General features: G+C 50.0%; 2 protein-coding genes across 3 annotated transcripts in view; one reads left to right on the top strand and one right to left on the bottom strand.

Annotated features, from left to right (window-relative positions):
• dhx36 (DEAH (Asp-Glu-Ala-His) box polypeptide 36) overlaps positions 1-2,637 on the top strand; it is an 18,282-nt gene extending 15,645 nt beyond the window's left edge. The window contains exon 27 of one of the 2 annotated variants that reach the window (XM_011608326.2): positions 2,309-2,637. The gene's annotated coding sequence lies outside the window, so the exon portion shown is untranslated. Of the gene's footprint in view, positions 1-592; positions 1,039-2,308 lie in introns of those variants that run through there. The other variant, XM_011608325.2, reaches the window with a different exon arrangement.
• LOC101079375 (rho guanine nucleotide exchange factor 26) overlaps positions 1-16,396 on the bottom strand; it is a 17,544-nt gene extending 1,148 nt beyond the window's left edge. Inside the window, exons 1-15 of the mRNA XM_011608324.2 lie at positions 16,171-16,396; positions 15,898-16,015; positions 14,341-15,800; positions 13,697-13,748; positions 13,454-13,590; positions 12,246-12,302; positions 11,349-11,509; positions 9,583-9,735; positions 9,332-9,461; positions 8,828-8,902; positions 8,569-8,658; positions 8,033-8,187; positions 4,954-5,163; positions 416-483; positions 187-291 (exon numbers count right to left, since the gene is read on the bottom strand). Of these exons, the coding sequence (XP_011606626.2) occupies positions 187-291; positions 416-483; positions 4,954-5,163; positions 8,033-8,187; positions 8,569-8,658; positions 8,828-8,902; positions 9,332-9,461; positions 9,583-9,735; positions 11,349-11,509; positions 12,246-12,302; positions 13,454-13,590; positions 13,697-13,748; positions 14,341-15,741 (2,794 nt within the window). The 5' untranslated portion in view covers positions 15,742-15,800; positions 15,898-16,015; positions 16,171-16,396. The remainder of the gene's footprint in view (positions 1-186; positions 292-415; positions 484-4,953; positions 5,164-8,032; positions 8,188-8,568; positions 8,659-8,827; positions 8,903-9,331; positions 9,462-9,582; positions 9,736-11,348; positions 11,510-12,245; positions 12,303-13,453; positions 13,591-13,696; positions 13,749-14,340; positions 15,801-15,897; positions 16,016-16,170) is intronic.

The following is a 16,396-nucleotide window of genomic DNA, read 5'->3' as shown; positions in this document are numbered from 1 at the left end:
GTGTCCTGCCGTCTGTCTCCTTTGATGCCCGGCGAGGCCAGGAGATGAAAGCCGGCCTTGTTGGCGTGAAAGCGAACGACCTTTGGTTCATGTGAACTTCAAACAGGAGAGTCGTGTTTATGCAAGGGGTCAAAGCAGAGGAGGGGGGAGGATAAAGGGATGCCAATCCAAAAAAGAAAAGCGTACCATCTTCTACGGTCTGTGACACGAGCACCACGTCAGCCACCTGAAGGGACAGTTCGTCTGGCTGCTTGGCGGTGTAGGTTCTGATCACTTCCACCTGCATGGAGTCTGAAACAAACGCTCCAGATCAGCGACTTCTGCCAATGGCGTACCAAATATAGGAAGCAGTTCACTGGGTGCCCGCACGGGGGCGCAATAGGACAGAGTTGGATCCCAGTGCGGCGAAACTTACTAGTTCTGTCTTGACACTTGTTGCTGATATTCTGGCCCAGAGCACTGATCCATCTGGCTCGCTCATTCCTAAATGCACAAGATAGGTTATTGTAGCGGTGAGAATACATGTGTTTATGTGGGCTACCACCTGTAGCTTAAAAAGGGTATGTTTTCTTGACTGCTTTATCCCTTTCAGGGTTGTGGAGATGCTGGTGGCCTGTCCCAGCTGTGGCTGGTTGGGGGCAGGGGTGCACCCCTGGATGAGTTGTCAGCTGATTGTTGGGCCCTATGTGGACAGGGTACCTGGGTATCTCCCTACAACACCTTTCATGTGTGATCAAGGAAAAGATGGCATGGATGAGATGCTGGTTCATTGCAGGGTTTGGTGCCTGGCCCAGGGTGTTGCAGGTGCCTCCCTGTCTTTGTCTGTGCTGGGTCTTGAACCAAGAACCCATTGCTTCTCAGCCCAGTCCTTAACTGACTGAGCTACAGGTGCCCCAGGACTACCACCGTCCCAGGACTACCACCGTCCCAGGAAATAAAGTATCAATCATGAAGGACAACATACTGCATTATTCATTATAGTAAATCACACACTGTTGTAAACTATGTGGTATAAATAAAACTTTCCTTTCACATTTCCCAGTGAGTCTTCTTTTTGAAATAAGAAAAACAAACTAAAATTGGAATTATTCAAAACCAAACTCAGACGGTGCTGTGTATGCATGCAAATACCAAACAGTTCTCGTTAAAGCTCTTAAACGCAGCAGAATATCAGCACATTTGCCTTCACGTACTCTACAGCAACCGAATGAAAAACACATGAAAGCTAACATGCTATTCGAGGACATGGAGATGATGTTACCCGGCGAGTTGAGTCTTCCATTCTTCTCGGCAATAACGGACAAGGTGTGTTTTCAGAGAAAGTACAAAAGCTGGTATACAGAAGAGGACAAGCCTCCTTTCTCTCCCTCTCGCATGCATGCTTGTTTTGTGGGGGAAAAGCCAAACAGGTCAATTCACACGGGTCAGATTTCTAGAAACTCGAGCTTGTAATTCACCTGTTTTCATTCGCTACTAAAGTAAGAGGTGAGGATTTACAGAGATATGCAGTGGGGGAGATAAGGGGGTTCAGGAAATGAAGCGTTGCCAGGGGAGGGGTTGGTGAGCCCCTCTGAGTCAGGGACTCTGAAGCGGACCTCAAACACTCCTGTGAGTCAGTCCTCATTATTGTGCTCCCATTGTACGTGCCTCTTTGTTCCTCTTCAGGACCCACAGGCTGTGAGGTGGTGTCAACCCAGAACAAGTCATCAGCGTGTCCTGAAAAATTTATTCTTTGGATTCAAAGTGCTGACTAAGCGCAGCCACGATGCTGGATTAGGTCGCCCCGAAACCATTTGACCGACCCGGTTCAGCTTTTTAAGTGGTTTAAATCCTGCTCAACATTTTCATATGGTGCCAGTTTTACAATGCTTTTAAACTGAAAATGACCACGCTAAAGCTAGCAAGTTCAAAGAAAAGCCGACTTTTATCAAATCTTACAAAACCAACCACCGGTGTTTGAAAGGCTCAAACGGATCCGTGACCTGAAAAGGCTCAGTTTCTATAAAAAGCCGTGTTTACCTTACATGACGGCATGTGAGTCTGGTATCTGTGTGAGCTGCAGGTGGTTGAACCTGCCCCTCCTGAACCTAACTCTGGTCCAGAGCCACTGCAGCCTTTATCAGTCTATTTACTCTCAACACTCGTCTGGGTCTCCACTCGGGTCAGAACAGAGGGGAAAAATTCAAACCCCGCAAAACTAATAAATCAGAACAGACTGTGCTCTGTCACGTAACTGCTTTTGTTGTCCGGCTGACTCGCAGAACTGTTCTGCTGCAGACTTCTGTAGCTGCTCTGTTCCCACTCACAGGGACCATTCAGGGGACGGGACGCGACACCGGACCTGCGTGCAACCGACAGATGGATGCAAGAGAGAGACAGAAGAAACTCACAAACACAGACGGGCGACCTTATGTCATCTCCAGGCCAGATGTCTGTCTGGGTTCCCGATGGCTAAAGTTACAGATGTAGCAGACGAGCAGCCATGTGACTGGGACCTCACGCGACGACGCACACGAGCTTCCAACGTCGGAGACGAGCTGGCGCGTTCCTTTTTTTGGGGGGGTTCTTTACCACAAAAACAGCACCGGCTGCTTTCATAATGTGTGGAATTTTATAGCTCTGACAATAAAAAACTCCTTTTATTTCCCAAAATACTACGTGAAAATCACACGCCACGTTAGCACGATAGATGTCAAAGTGTATCCAACTGGCAGCAGAACCAAATTCAGCATGAAAAAATTGGAACATTCTCTGTCTCATAAAGCCACGACATCACAACAAAGCGCATATCTGCACCTTTACGATATTCTGGGTGTGTTTTTGGGCTCCGTCTTTGTTTAGCCCAGGATGAAAACGGGTCTGATGGTTAATCGATGTGAAGCTGTTGTTGCTGTACATAAGAGTTTGAATCAGGTGGCCCATTACTAGAGCAGTGCCGAGACAATTCCTCTAAAAGGATCCAGTAATCTGAAGGCATCAGCCATCACTCCTCGCCACATTTAATCTATAATCCATAATGCAAATGACCGCTGGCTGCTCTCCACACGGTGTCGGGGAAATGAATCTTTAGGCTTCATTATTGTCATGACCAGAATAGGCCGACTAATGTCCCGCCACTTCCATGTGTCACGCTGAGTTAGATCACTAATTTGGGATGAATGCCTGCAGGAAGAAGAAGTTATTCTGCGCTCAGCCCGAACAAAGACGAGACTCTGGCGACCGGCTAACGGATGATCTACGCGGCCCCAGTGAAGCACTCGGGAGAGCGAGAAAAAAACACTGGCGAAGGACGGCGGGGGAGGGACGGCCGTGGGAACCCTACTTAACAAAGCGCTGCTGCTAGGCAACAGTTCAAATAGCACCAGGCATTGGGGGGGGGGGGGGGGGGGGTACTACAGTGAGTGGGCTTCTGCACCTTTCACACTCATACACATCATTACAAGAAAGCCGAGGGCCCCGAGCCCACGCTATCAAAGGAGGGCGACTCGGGGGCTTTCCAGGATGACACAGAGAAGAATGCGAGGGCAGGTAGATGACCCCCCCACCCCACCCCATCCATTAAAGAGGCGGCAAATTCAAGTCGTGGTACTAATCTTCTCAGCTACATGTGAAAGCAGGAAACAGTATCAGTCGAAATGTGTTTCTAAAAATAAACACCTAAGGAAAGGTGCAAAGATCTTCAACGTATCAAGATGGCTCCTACATATCAAGGTGTGAGGCCGGTAATTTCCCCTCAAAAGGCATCATCCTGATAGGACCTAGGTGATACGTGGTGAGGTCACACAGGATTACTGGAATAAATATCGTGATACCAAACAATCTGGTATCGGTATCAACGATACCAAACAATCTTGAGTCTTGTACACGCCGGTGCGTTTTCACACCAGAGCTGCCGAACAGAGCTCGTCTCCTCAGATCGTACACTTCGTTTGGCTCGGCGGGAAAGCTCTTGTGAACCAAACAAAGCGGGTTCACTTGCAAGTGAACCCTGGTGCAGCTGACTTACAGTCTGAATGCAGACGGACGGGCCAGCAGACCAAAGAGAGGAAGTGAGCATAATAAAAAGAACAAAGTCTTTAGTGCCATATGAATACACGCCAATATTGGGGAATTCCATACATTTATGGAAAAAGATGAGTGTGCGGAGGTCTTAATGGTGCAGACGGAGCTGCATCTTACAGTCGAGTGGAGAAGCACCGCTCCAACGATAACACAAAGGGACGTTTTGTAAGAGCGTAGGAATGAAGAGGAACGAGCCTGCACATATGAAAACACTCCTGAGCAAAGTGCTGAACCACAGCACATAATTACTGTAAGAATCGCGAGCGTGCGCGTGCGTGCGCGCGGGACTCTGAACGCCAGAGCAAATAATCCCAGCGTATGACAGGTCGCTCGCTCCTCTGGGTTATATAATCTAAACAAAGTTGCTTCACACTCTTACTGTGAGCTGGACCCAGGAAGCGGAGCGACCGCAGCTGCAGTCGTTCCTACGCACTTTCCCCTCCGTACATCGGCTAACATCGCTGAGCGGTACGGCGCGTGCATCGCTGCACGGCTGCAATCGTGAGAATGCGTTTTCTCGGAAAGGCAGACCATCAGCAGTCGGGCTCGGGTTGTGACTTGAGAACAGATGTAAGACGAGATCCCTGCGACCTGTAATGGGCCAGTAAGAGCCTCAGAAATAAGAGCTTGGCGGGAGTCATGTGCCAAAACTGTTTTATAGAGACCAACGTTAAGCCTTTAAAATGATTGCGCTCTGCCTTCCTGGACCCGAGCAGGAATGTCGACCCTTATCTCGTGGCCCATGAACACGTCTGCTCAAAGGTGAAACTTTTAACTCGCGCGTCATCTGAAAGGTTTATGGTGCGGAACCCTTCGACCTGGCTATTAAGCACAAGTGGAACCAAAAAAAGACGATGCAGAAGTGAGGAGAAGAAAAGAACAGGCACTCACAGCAACTCCGTCCCCAGGATCATGGTGACTTTTTCGCCCGAGTGGTTGCTGCGGAAACGCAGGTGGAAAAGATGGCTGGCGCCGGTTTGCCGCGAGACGAGCATGCTGGCCGTGGTCCTGATGGGCGACAGATTGAGATCCTCCGGCTGGCAGGGGCCCACCCAGATCTGGTCCCGCAGGGCGTAGTCGATCACGGTGTAGCTGTCCTCGCTGGAAAAGATGGACCGCTTGGTGAGAGTTCAATAAGGTGCAACCTGGCTCCCTCAATCACCAAACTATTCCCTGCTCCCAAAGGATCCCTGTGCCTGGCTGTGATCTCTCCACAAGCACCATACGGCCCCAAATTGACACAAGCATTCCTGTTCTTGCCCCGAAACAACAGCAGCTTTAAAATATATATATATATATATATATATATATATATATATATATGTATATATATATATATATATATATATGTATATATATATATGTATATATATATATATATATATATATATATGTATATATATATATATATATATGTATATATATATATATATGTATATATATATATATATATATATATATATATATATATATACACACACTGCAGCAGACTGCTGTTAAATCTGCTGTTAAATCAGAACGTGTAAATCTTCCATTCTGACTCGTGCTCGGAGTTTCTCTCTGCGGTGAAGGTGATTAACCCAAGGAGGATGGGGAGTTATTCGACTCCACTGGCCTCGAGGCCACAACTCACATCAGGCCTCACATGTAAAAGTCAAATCAGGAACGCCCTCATTTTTAGTATGTGCCTACATTTCCCAAGAGTCACCTTTACCCGAGCATGAACCTCAGTCTCGCCCTGCACAGGATCGGTTAGAGAACATCTGGAGCCCATTATGAGACATGCTCGTCCAGGAGCAGACCTGTACGGGAGAGTGCACGCACGCCTTCACGCACGTGAGTGTGTGTGTTTTCATTGTGCTCTGAAGAAGCTGCCAAGTCGGGAGGCTACTGGCTAGGAAGAGGCTCCTGTGAGCCAGCGTGTCCATTAGCAAGTGCTCGTATGTCAGGCTAACACACAAAAGCACCGGTTTAGCAAACACTAGTGACTGTGTGTGACTGTGTGTCCCCCCCCCCCCCACACACACACACTCACAGGGGTCATGACTGTTTCTGGTCGCGGTTGGGAGACTCTCAACAAGGTTCAGTTGTTACCATCCATCCCTATTGTGCAGCGATCAATTGAGTTAAAGCAGGTTGCTAACAACCCCTCAAACCAGAACACCCGCGCTCAAAACACTCATTTCCTGAATTATCAAACATCCTAAACTCCATTCAGTTGGATCAGCGTCTTTTATATCACGACCCCAAGGGCCTACAGGTGAAATGCCTGGAATTTGACATGACTCTGGGGAGGGGTGAAGGAGGAATGAGGGCGGGAAACATCTAAGAAATCCTTCCACGCACAGATTAACTTCTAAAAACTGAGCTGCGCACAACCGTGCAGGAATGAAGATCGTTCGGTCTGGGGAGACAGCGCAGGCATCTCCCGCGCGTCATCGCCGCTGTGCCCACTACTGCCGCGCTGTTGCGCAATCTTTAGCTGATCGCCCGAAAATCGGCAGATAGGGAGATAAGACTTGGAGTCGAGCGTGAGGACGGACGATAGCAGGGGAAGGTGCGCGGAGGGAGACGTGGTTCAAACGGAAGGCAAGAAAAGAGAACAGAGTTTGAATTATAGACAAAACAGAGGAAGAACGGAGGCAGCCGTCGAGGTCACGTCTGCGCCAGAGAGGAAAATAAAAGGCGGGAAAAAAAAAAAAAAAAAGCGTGAGAGGTGTAAATCTTTAGGAAGAAGGAATGTTTACATGTTGGACAAAGAGGGGGAAATGAGGGAGGGGAGGGGAAACGATGAGAGGGGAGCCAGCTGGTGTGGACACAGTGATATTATGTAAGTGGGCCCGCCTCCTGACAGAAGTCCAGCATGACACTGGTGCAAGTTCCAAAAAAACATCTCTGTTCGGGATCCGTTTCTAAGTAGGAGGGGGGAAAAAAGGGGGGGGCCGTTTTCTCAAACTCTATTTATTGATATTTGGTGCCACTGACATTTATTGTCAACAGTTCGTGACTGTCTCCTTGATTTGTAGTGGTTTAAAAATAACACCATTGTAATTCTCTTACTGGGGACGCTGGATTTACTACTGGGATTAGCTTTGACCATTTCCGAGTCGTTTCATAGAGGCTAACAGCCAAGATGTCAGGAAAATACAGAAAACATTCCCAGAGCTCAAAGGTATCTCTGACCTTTCACCCCCTCCATCTGGGTGTTCACCGTGTCCCCAGAAGTGCTGGGTTACGAGAAACGGGGTTGTTGGAATTTCTTGGAGAGAACAAGAGCTGAGGGCCTGAACGCTAATCTCTGCTATCACTGATTCCAAGTCATATTGCGGGAAGAAGGGGAAAGAACAAGTACGACATTGTTTCTGGCAGGGACGGAGGCCTCGTGGTGCCGGGTCAGCCCAGTCGGATCTGCTGGGGTTTGGTTTTCACTGCTGCACATGGAGTGCAGCGGGATAGCGTTCCACAGCAGGGCTTCGGTGCTCCCTGAGGAACACACCAATGTTTTAACAAATGGACGCGCACAAGTGCTCTCCCCTGCCCAGCTCCCTCTTCTAAACACAAGCCTTCCGCCGTACACTGCCGGGGCCCTGCCGTCCAGGAGCCACTTCCCAGAAGAAAGGAAAAAGTTGTTAGGAATGACTGTGAGGAATTTCTAGTGAACTAAAATCAGTTCCAGACAGAGAGGGCGACGGGACAAGAGGGATTTTTTTTTTCAGGTTGGGCAGAAATAGAGGATATTTGTGTGTGCACAGCCCACGCCAGAGTGGAGAACACCACACTTCATGGACGTAGGCTTCACGGATATAACGGAATACCGAATCTCCAAAATCTAGAGCAGTAGACTGAATAATCATCACTATCTCATTATTACCCCCCCTTCTCTCCCTCAACATGTCAGAACAGGTGATGTTTACGACCGGAGCCGTCGCACTTTCACACCAGCCAAACGCGGAGGCGCCGTCCCGCTCACCTCTTCTTCCTGGTCACGATGAAAACGTCGTTGAAGAGGAGGAAGTAGACGTGCTGCCGGGACGTCCGCTTCAGGAAGATGCCGCTGTCTTCCACGTAGGCGGTCAGCTCCCCCCGCTTGACCATCCACCTGGAGGACGACACCAGCGGGAAGGGCTGGGGGAGGAGAATAGGAAGGAGGGAAAATTCAAACCCGTGCATGTGCGTGCACGGATGGAAAATATGAGGATCCTATATGGGCCTACAGCTGTTTCCCACACTACTGTGCCGCGTGCGCGGCTGTCGAGACTTGTGCGTCGTCTGCACAGATACTGGCCGAGCAAGCTGCCGTGGCGATGTTGTACCGATGCGTCTGCGTGTCTGTACACGTTTGTCAGCGCACGAGTGCAAAGCCGCTTTCTTTCTTCACAGAATCCCATTTTTAGAAACTGCACTTTTTAGCGTCTACGATTTTAGCTTAAATTCTGTGCTTTGACCATTTGGTAACTTAAACTGTGCATAAAACCTAATGAGTGTAGGAAGTAATCGCTGTCATACCTTGATCTTGAACTCCAGCTGTGAGTTGATAGTGTACATCATCTCCGTTCGCTCCATCGTGCGCGCGCCCTCGTTGCACTTCCTTACGACCTGCTCTCACACACGTAGACGCGGTCATTAGTCATCATATTTAACCTTTGAAATGTACTTTAATGATTATTACGGACGCAATATTGCCTCAACTGTCCAAAGGTACAAAAACGTGATGGATTCCTTTTTAAGCTAGCAGTATTTTCCTCGTTTCTGGGGTTACACACACCTTGCTGACAGCTTGCAGGGCCTTCTTACACTCTTCATACTGTGTTGATTCTTTAGGTGTTTTCTGACAAATGGTCTGCAACACAGGCGGCGAGAGCGCCGGTCAGTCAACAAATAAATCCTCCAAAACACTCGTCGCGCAGAAAATGCTGAACCCTGACAAAAGCTGTGGGAAGAAGCGAAATCAACCCAAACTTTCTCAGGATCCCAAAGCCTGTGAATGTACAAGCGTAAACCCCAGAGTCCCCAGAGAGACACTGACTGGGAGTGGAAGTGTGTGTGAGAGGGGAGGGAGAGGAAGAGCAGGGACGGGAGCGAGGAAAAGGCGTCAGGAAATTAATGAGGCACAAAAACTTTTAAAGAGGGAAAGACTAAGGTCGCATCCACTGAGATCCTAAACAATCATTTCAAGCTACAAACACAACTTTGGGCATATTTCATTTAAATGTTAAAAAAAAGCAGGATGTGTCTTTCACAGGACGCCGCGCGACTTGGGCGGACTCACATCCATGAGGAGAGGCAGGCGAGTGATTCTCTGCATGGGCAGGATGAGGAAGGAGATCATGGGGAGGTTCCTGCAGTCCGGATGTCCCTCGATCCTGGTCAGCACGTCCTTAAATGTGGAATTCTTGGAACTGCGAGAGGAGCCGGAGTCAGCGCCATGATGTTGAAACGAATCCACCAGAGATATGATAAGAACATCTGCCTCAGTGTGTGTGTGTGTATGTGTGTGTGTGTGTCTGCTCGGTCACTCACACCAGCCTCTGAAGGGTCCTCTGCTGGTACACTTCGTTGGAGCAGTACGTGATGTAGGGATCAAAGTTGGACTCGGCGTGCTTGCAGACGATGTCGCTGATGTCATCGATCACGATGCTCTGCTGGTGTCTTTCCTCCAGCTCCTTAAAGAATCTGAACACAGGAGGAAGAAGGGTCAGCGTGTCAAGGACTCGCGGCAGCGTCATCGAACCACGAGTCGCCCCGCGCGTGGAAAACGTAGGATAGCCGAGGCAGGAAGGAGATCGGACACCTTTCGCCCGGACCAGCAGTGAGATCACAGAAGAGGATATCCCCACCTATTAAAATAGTCAGAACACAACACAGGTGTTTCCTCTTCCTGAGCGCCACCAGATGGCTGCTTTCACAGCACGACGCATGGCTGCCTCAACCCTTGCGCACACTTTCTGAGGTGACAAACAGGAAAGTGTCAGGACGCGGCGCTTGGCCCGGCCTGTTTGAGGTCGCCCGCAAACAGGTCTGATACCCTGCTGGAGAAAACAGAAGGTTCCTCGTCTGCTCGTTGGTTCTGGGCCAGAACCTAAAGGTGTATTCAAAGCTCTCGCGGGTCAAGGCCGTGTCCGGCAGGCTGCATTCCCTCCCCAAGCAAAACTGTCTGCCTCCCCCACCCCCAAACCTCCGTGCTGGCGCAAAGACAAAGGTGTCAACCTAAACCAAACAGTTACAGTATGTTGACAGTGGACCCGGTACGTGCCCTCAGCTCGAATTCCGCCTCCCAAGACAGGTGGAAAATGACATTTCTTGCTCGACTGGTGCTACAGGCTGTTGCCATCTTACCATCTGACATCCCCACATGCCTGCAGCCAGCCCTCCCCTCCTGTGCTTCCTCCCTAGGGGTTATTTAGGTCTACATACTCGTGCAGGGAGGAGCACTAGCGTGTGTTGCCTCACTGAAGCCCCGAAAAGGGGGGGGAGAGATGGGTTGCTGCATGTCCGAGGAACTGCTGAGGAATTTACAGATATGCGAAGTGGGATTGAGCGTAACAGAGATGCCCCCCGATAGCCTCCAGAAATGAAGGAGTCTAATTGGTTTTTCCTTCAGACCTTATGGAGTGTGGTTCTGACGCCGAAGCCTTCGGCAAATGCCACCGGCAGTTGCTGGGGCGGGGCGCCGTAAAAGGTCTCGCTGCGTGCACGTCTTCGCCGCGACAGCCGCGATAAAATAGAAGCCTCCGAATGAGAAAAGGGACTCCGTGAGGCCTCTTCCGCATTTACATTTTTCAGCTCTGGGTAAACTGACTTGGCAACACAAAGACTAAGACTCACTTAACCTCATTTCATGCTTACTTAGATTTATCAGCTTCCAGCGAGACCCTGGGTTTGGGGGGGGGACTGTGACTACAGTATTCAGACAATCCAAGGCATCTGATCTGAGTGTGAACTGGAAAAGTTTGGAAAATTTGGTTTTTACAGCCTGGAGCTAGTTTATAGACAGACACCAGCACAACATTAAACCCTTAAACCTATTTTAGGGACAATATGATGGTTCACAGTCATGACAACAGTCAGCAACGGCCCAAATTAAGCTAACACCAACCATAATTCTCCTGCTGAGGTAAAAAATTTGCATCTGTGTTTCTCAGCTTTCTAGTTTCTTCTCTAGAAATGTGTTTAAACTGCTCAACGGATGGAAAAACCCAAAGCAGGGGTTGTGGACGCTGAGATTTTCCTACAGGCATCTTTTAAAATGATTAGAACTTGTCTGTAGCTGAAGGTGGAGCGCTTACTTCTGGCTGGCCTCGCACACGTCGCTGATGTTGGAGAAGAGGTGGTGGTGCTCGGTCTTGGTCATGGTCTCCCTGAGCTCTGCAGAGTTCTTAAACATGCGGATCAGGATCTCCAGGCTGTGCAGGTACGAGTGTTCCGAGGAGATGACCTCAAAAATGGCCTAAGAAAGAAAGGTGGGGGCGTTGGGGAGCAGGGCGGTGGAAAAGTCAGGATCAAGAGGCTGGAAAGTGGAACTTTTCAGGTGTGTTATTAGACGTTTGAGTCATGAAATGGAATCTTGGAAGGGTGTGAGTCATCTCCTGGTGTGTGTAATTCCATTTGGAATTCTGTGGAATTCTATTCAGCTGCGTTTCTCATTAATCCAACTATTGTTTTTAATTCAAATTGTGTCAAAGATCATTGTCTCTTTTTTGGCATGCGGCTGACACCTATGTGATGACCCAAACCTACGTTGACGTGAGTCTCATCTTACTGTAACAGAACAGACGCTGCTTATTTAGACTAAGTTTGACATCCTGGTGAAAGCAGTTCTCGGAATAGGATGTTGACAAGAGCTGCAGCTCCGTTCACACGCTAACCTGCGCGCTGCCAGTTAACCTGCGTTGTCATCTCCCGTGACGACGCTGCCAACTCTTTGGGTTTCGGTTTCATTTCTTTAAGACCTATTTTACCGCTCCTACGTCTCGACCTTTGTCATAGAAAATGGTGGAAATTGCCAGATGTGTTGCGCAATGTTGCGAGAGCGGCTGAGGTGTTTACGTGCAGCAATGATGGAACAATTCCAATGTCTTACAGGGATTATTTGCATCCCAATTCTGTGAGGGAATGTACTCAAGGATTTAGAAACAGGTGAGGCAGAAACAAAACTGACAAACAACCGGGACAGCTGTTCCCACCTCCTGTCTTTTGCGCTCCTCTTGGCTAATCCGCTCCGACAGGCCGTTCTTCTTCACCTGAGGAGACGACATGGAGGGATTATCCAAAAGGCGTGACGACAGCGTCATACATGGCCACACTCTTGCTTTTATATGGGTCCTTTTTTTGTGTGTCTTCTGGTGCAACGCGAATGGAATTTTCAGTGTGGAAGCAGCTTCAGCATCAAGGCAGTTGCTGCTGTTCCTCATCAGGCAGAACATTGTGTTTTTAACCACGTGAGGTTGTATCTTTCCCAAGTTCCGTCAGTTTCTCATCCTGTTTATCAGAAACATTGTCCCAGGAGGAGCCCCCCGTCTGTCTCGTACCTGCCCGGCAACCCCTCCGTAAACACGCAGCACAACTAAACCTGCGATCCAAACATCGGTCTTCCTTCTATTCCACTCCTGCTCTCCTGTTAGCATTTCAATCAAATTAAAATGTCAAGGGGACACGAGGAACATGCCCGTGAAGATAATCTGTTTGTCTGGCTTCATCACATTACACGACGGTTCAGCAAATAAACCAAGCTGTTCTTTTAAACTCAAACGGTGCTGGTTTCCCACCAAACCAGCGCTTCCCACAAACTGGGAAAGCTTTGGAAGAATCCTGCAGTGTGAGATCATGAAGCGTCTGGCCAAACATTTTCGGGCTAACGGAGAAACAGCTGTAAAGCAGCTGGGGCAGAAGAAAAGAGTGGACGTTGGGAGAATCCCAGTAGTTCTGGTACGGTTAGAATCTACTCAAAATTAAAAACGCCCTCTACGCTGGATCCCATTTTTCCTTGTCCGACCGAATCTGCATGGGATTTTGCCTGCATGTTTGAGATGAGCACTTTTTTTTTTTCCTTCTGTATCTCAACATCTCCCCACCCAAATCCTCCACTACTGTAAATTATGTAATGCAGGGGTCACCGCAGTTCAGGCAACAACATTTCAAAAACCTAGTTAGCTTCCGAGACTTCCTGTGGATCTGACCGACTCCCTGCCCACCCACAACTGGAACAACCGCTCCCGTCCTCCCTGATCAACAGCATGAGGGGCAAAGGAAGGCAGCAGGAGTGGGAGGATGGGTACGTCCTGCAGCCAGACTGGATATGACAGCATTCTTCAGAGCACAAGCATTCCAAGGTGTAAACTGTAAGCAAGTGATGCAGGGGGAATGTGAGGAAGGCGTGAGAGGTCTGTCTAACCACACTGAGCTGGCTCCAGGAGGTGCGGATGGGCCTGTACTGCACCACGATGTCTTTGTCGGGTTTGGGTTCCCTGAACTCCTCGTCCGAGTCGTTGTGTAGGGCCTTCTCCTGGTAGTTCTGGTACAGCTCCTCCTCTGCAGCACACCCATGCAGAAAAGGGGAGGAGGGGAGAGAAAAAATGCTTATCTGAGGCACAAAACCAAAAGGGGGCGATAGCACAGCCGGGGTGGTTTGACTCACCCTCGCTGTCAAACGTCCGCTGAGCGGTCAAAGCTTTCTTCCGATCTGGACTCTGCAAGAGAAAAGCAACGGTAATGGATTGGACGGGCCCCGAGCTGGCGGACGCCGACTCTGAAGGCACCTGCACCTGTGCACCCATGACCTCTCCCTGCCCTCGTTTCTCGACCTCTGTCTGGTTACAGCGCCACGGGGAGCAACTGTGCATGTGCGGGCACGGGTGTCACATTGCGTCATGTCTCCGAACAAGCATGCTAATTGTTTCCTTGTGAGGACTCGTCACAAAGGCTGCTGCTGTGTTTGTCCCACAATCAACCCAGCCTGACCGCCCAGACGATGGACTTCAACCCGCAATTACAGAATAATCTGGGCAATCATCAGGCAAAATCAAATATAAAACCGGATTGGTTGATTATTGCCGACGTAATCAAATGGATAAAAGGATTGGAAGGAAAATGCCGTTCAAAAGCTCATTAGAGGACTTCGCAGGTGCTTCTAAGATGAAAGGGATCAAAGCATCGCGTAGCAAAAGATTGCTTTTGCACTCAATGAGAATCTTCGCCACTTCCACGTGTTTTGTATGTTACCTACATCATTAGACATGCAGTAAACCAGTAGGCTCTAACTGGATGCAAAGGTTTACCCACCTTAATGTTCCCAGGGCTCGCAGGCTTTGGAATGCTTGGGCTTGTTGGTTTGATTATCCCTGGACTGGTGGGTTTGGTTGTCCCAGGGCTGCCCAGTTTGGGCGTCCCAGGGCTTGAGAGCCTTTCGCTCTGAGGACTGGATGGTGAAGCTGCACTGATACCATCCATTAGTCTGATACCAGGCTGGAACAGGGGACGGTTATTCGGATTCTCCGCGTCGTCTCCGCTCACAACGGCCCTCCTGTAGGACGTGCTTCTGAGGCCTCTCCTGAGGGCCCCCGGACTTTCACTTTCTGCATCCGTCCCCTCATTTTTGCTCCCTCCTGTAGAAAAGTAGGTTCCTGTTTCCACCATGCTGAGAGCCTTCACTGCTCTCTTGGAATGATCCAAGCCCAGCAGCCCGGCCAAGCCTTGGCCCTGAGGCCCAGACGGGGGCACCTTGCTCTGCCGGATATCTGAAGCCAGGGCCTTCGGGATGAGCTGCTGGGTGCCCATCTTGAGGGCGGCGGGGCTGTGGGTGCTGAGGACAATAGAGGAGGAGGGAGAGATAGTGGGTGAGAACGATGGCGACGGTGACGCGGAAGAGAGGGAGGAGGAAGAGGAGGCGTTTCTGGTGTCCTGCGAGGTGGCAGAGGAGGTGGAGGCCTGCCTGTGGAGGGCTGGGGATGGGGAGCGCGGCGTCGGGGGGTCTGAGGACGTCAGGGAAGACAGGGACGGGATACTGGACGTGGAGCTGTGGGAGCAGGTGGGGGTCCGCTGGGCAGGAGGAGAGGAGCTGGATGACAGAAAGGACAGGTCGTTGTGGTTGTAGTTATTGTTAGAGAAGATCGGGGGACCGTTGTGAGGAATGCCGTCGGGCGGAGGAGAACTACTCCCGAATAAAGCCTCGTCTTTCTGCGTGTTCAGATTCAACTGCGCAGTTGTTTCTCTCCCGGGATCCTGGGGACACTCTCCAATCCATACAGCCTCTCCATTAATGTTTTTCTTCCTGTTATGGTCTGCATTGTCTCCGTTGCACGCTCTATTGTCCAGCGAGGCGGACCTGCTGTCCTCCGACCTAAATTTGGACAATGAGAAGAGCCCGCTGGAGAAGTGCCCGATGCTGATGCTTCGGACCACTCGAGATTTCCGGGAAGGTTTGTGCAGAACGTGCTTCAGCATCACGACGTTCTTGCCCTGACAGGGGGGCGCCACCACCAGTCTCTCAGCAGGCTGGCTCAGCGTGAAGGAGGAATCGTCCTCAGCGGGGAAGTCCGTCGTCGCCACCCCGTTGATGTGGTAGCTGAGGGGTCGCGGTCTGATTCTGATCGGGTCCTTGGCTTTGGGGCAATTTTCCGTGCGGCGTTTCCACAACGGGGTGATGTTTTCGTTGGACAGATCCACATCGTTGCCGATGTCCATGGTCCAAAAACCAGCTCGGGGGGGAACCGGAGCAGCACTGCAGAAAACCGATCTCACCACTGAAGGGCAAACAAAAAGAGGAAGCAATCAGCCGCAACGAGGTCAACACAATGTCCAAATTCCCAAAGGCTTACTCATTAACAGGAGAGCAGGTACCTGCAGCCAAATGTCAGCTATGGCGCGCCAGAGAGCTGACCCTGTTGTGCGTGTGCACTGAAGTGAACTGGCCTTGTTACAAGCGCAAAGCTGATAAATATGATCGGCTCAAACAATTCTGGAGGGAAGCAAACACAGCTCTGTTTCTACCCAGTGTGTCAACAACGTTCCGAACTCTTTGTTCGGTCGGAGAAATTTGGAAGATTCTGCAACAACAAGCTCAAGACACACATGTTTTAAATCATTGCGGGGTGAAACTGGAGCCTAACGTACCTCTAATCAGCCGATCCTCTGCGTCCTCATCGTACCTGCGCTTGATTGTCTCTAACACAAAAAAAGTTTTTAGGTCCAACTTCCAACCGAAAAGTCAGTAAAGCCGAGCTGGAGCCGCAGGGCTGCGAGCTGTAAAGTGCGCAGCGGACTGGAAACTGGGTGGCGAGCGCGCCTGGAAAGCTGCTGACTTCAGTGAGGAGTTTCAATGAGGAGGAGGAGGAGGACG

This window comes from Takifugu rubripes, chromosome 11 (assembly GCF_901000725.2).
Source record: "Takifugu rubripes chromosome 11, fTakRub1.2, whole genome shotgun sequence".
Lineage (NCBI taxonomy): Eukaryota > Metazoa > Chordata > Actinopteri > Tetraodontiformes > Tetraodontidae > Takifugu > Takifugu rubripes.
The sequence above is the reverse complement of the archived record's forward strand: the minus strand, read 5'-3'. Positions and strand labels throughout refer to the sequence as shown.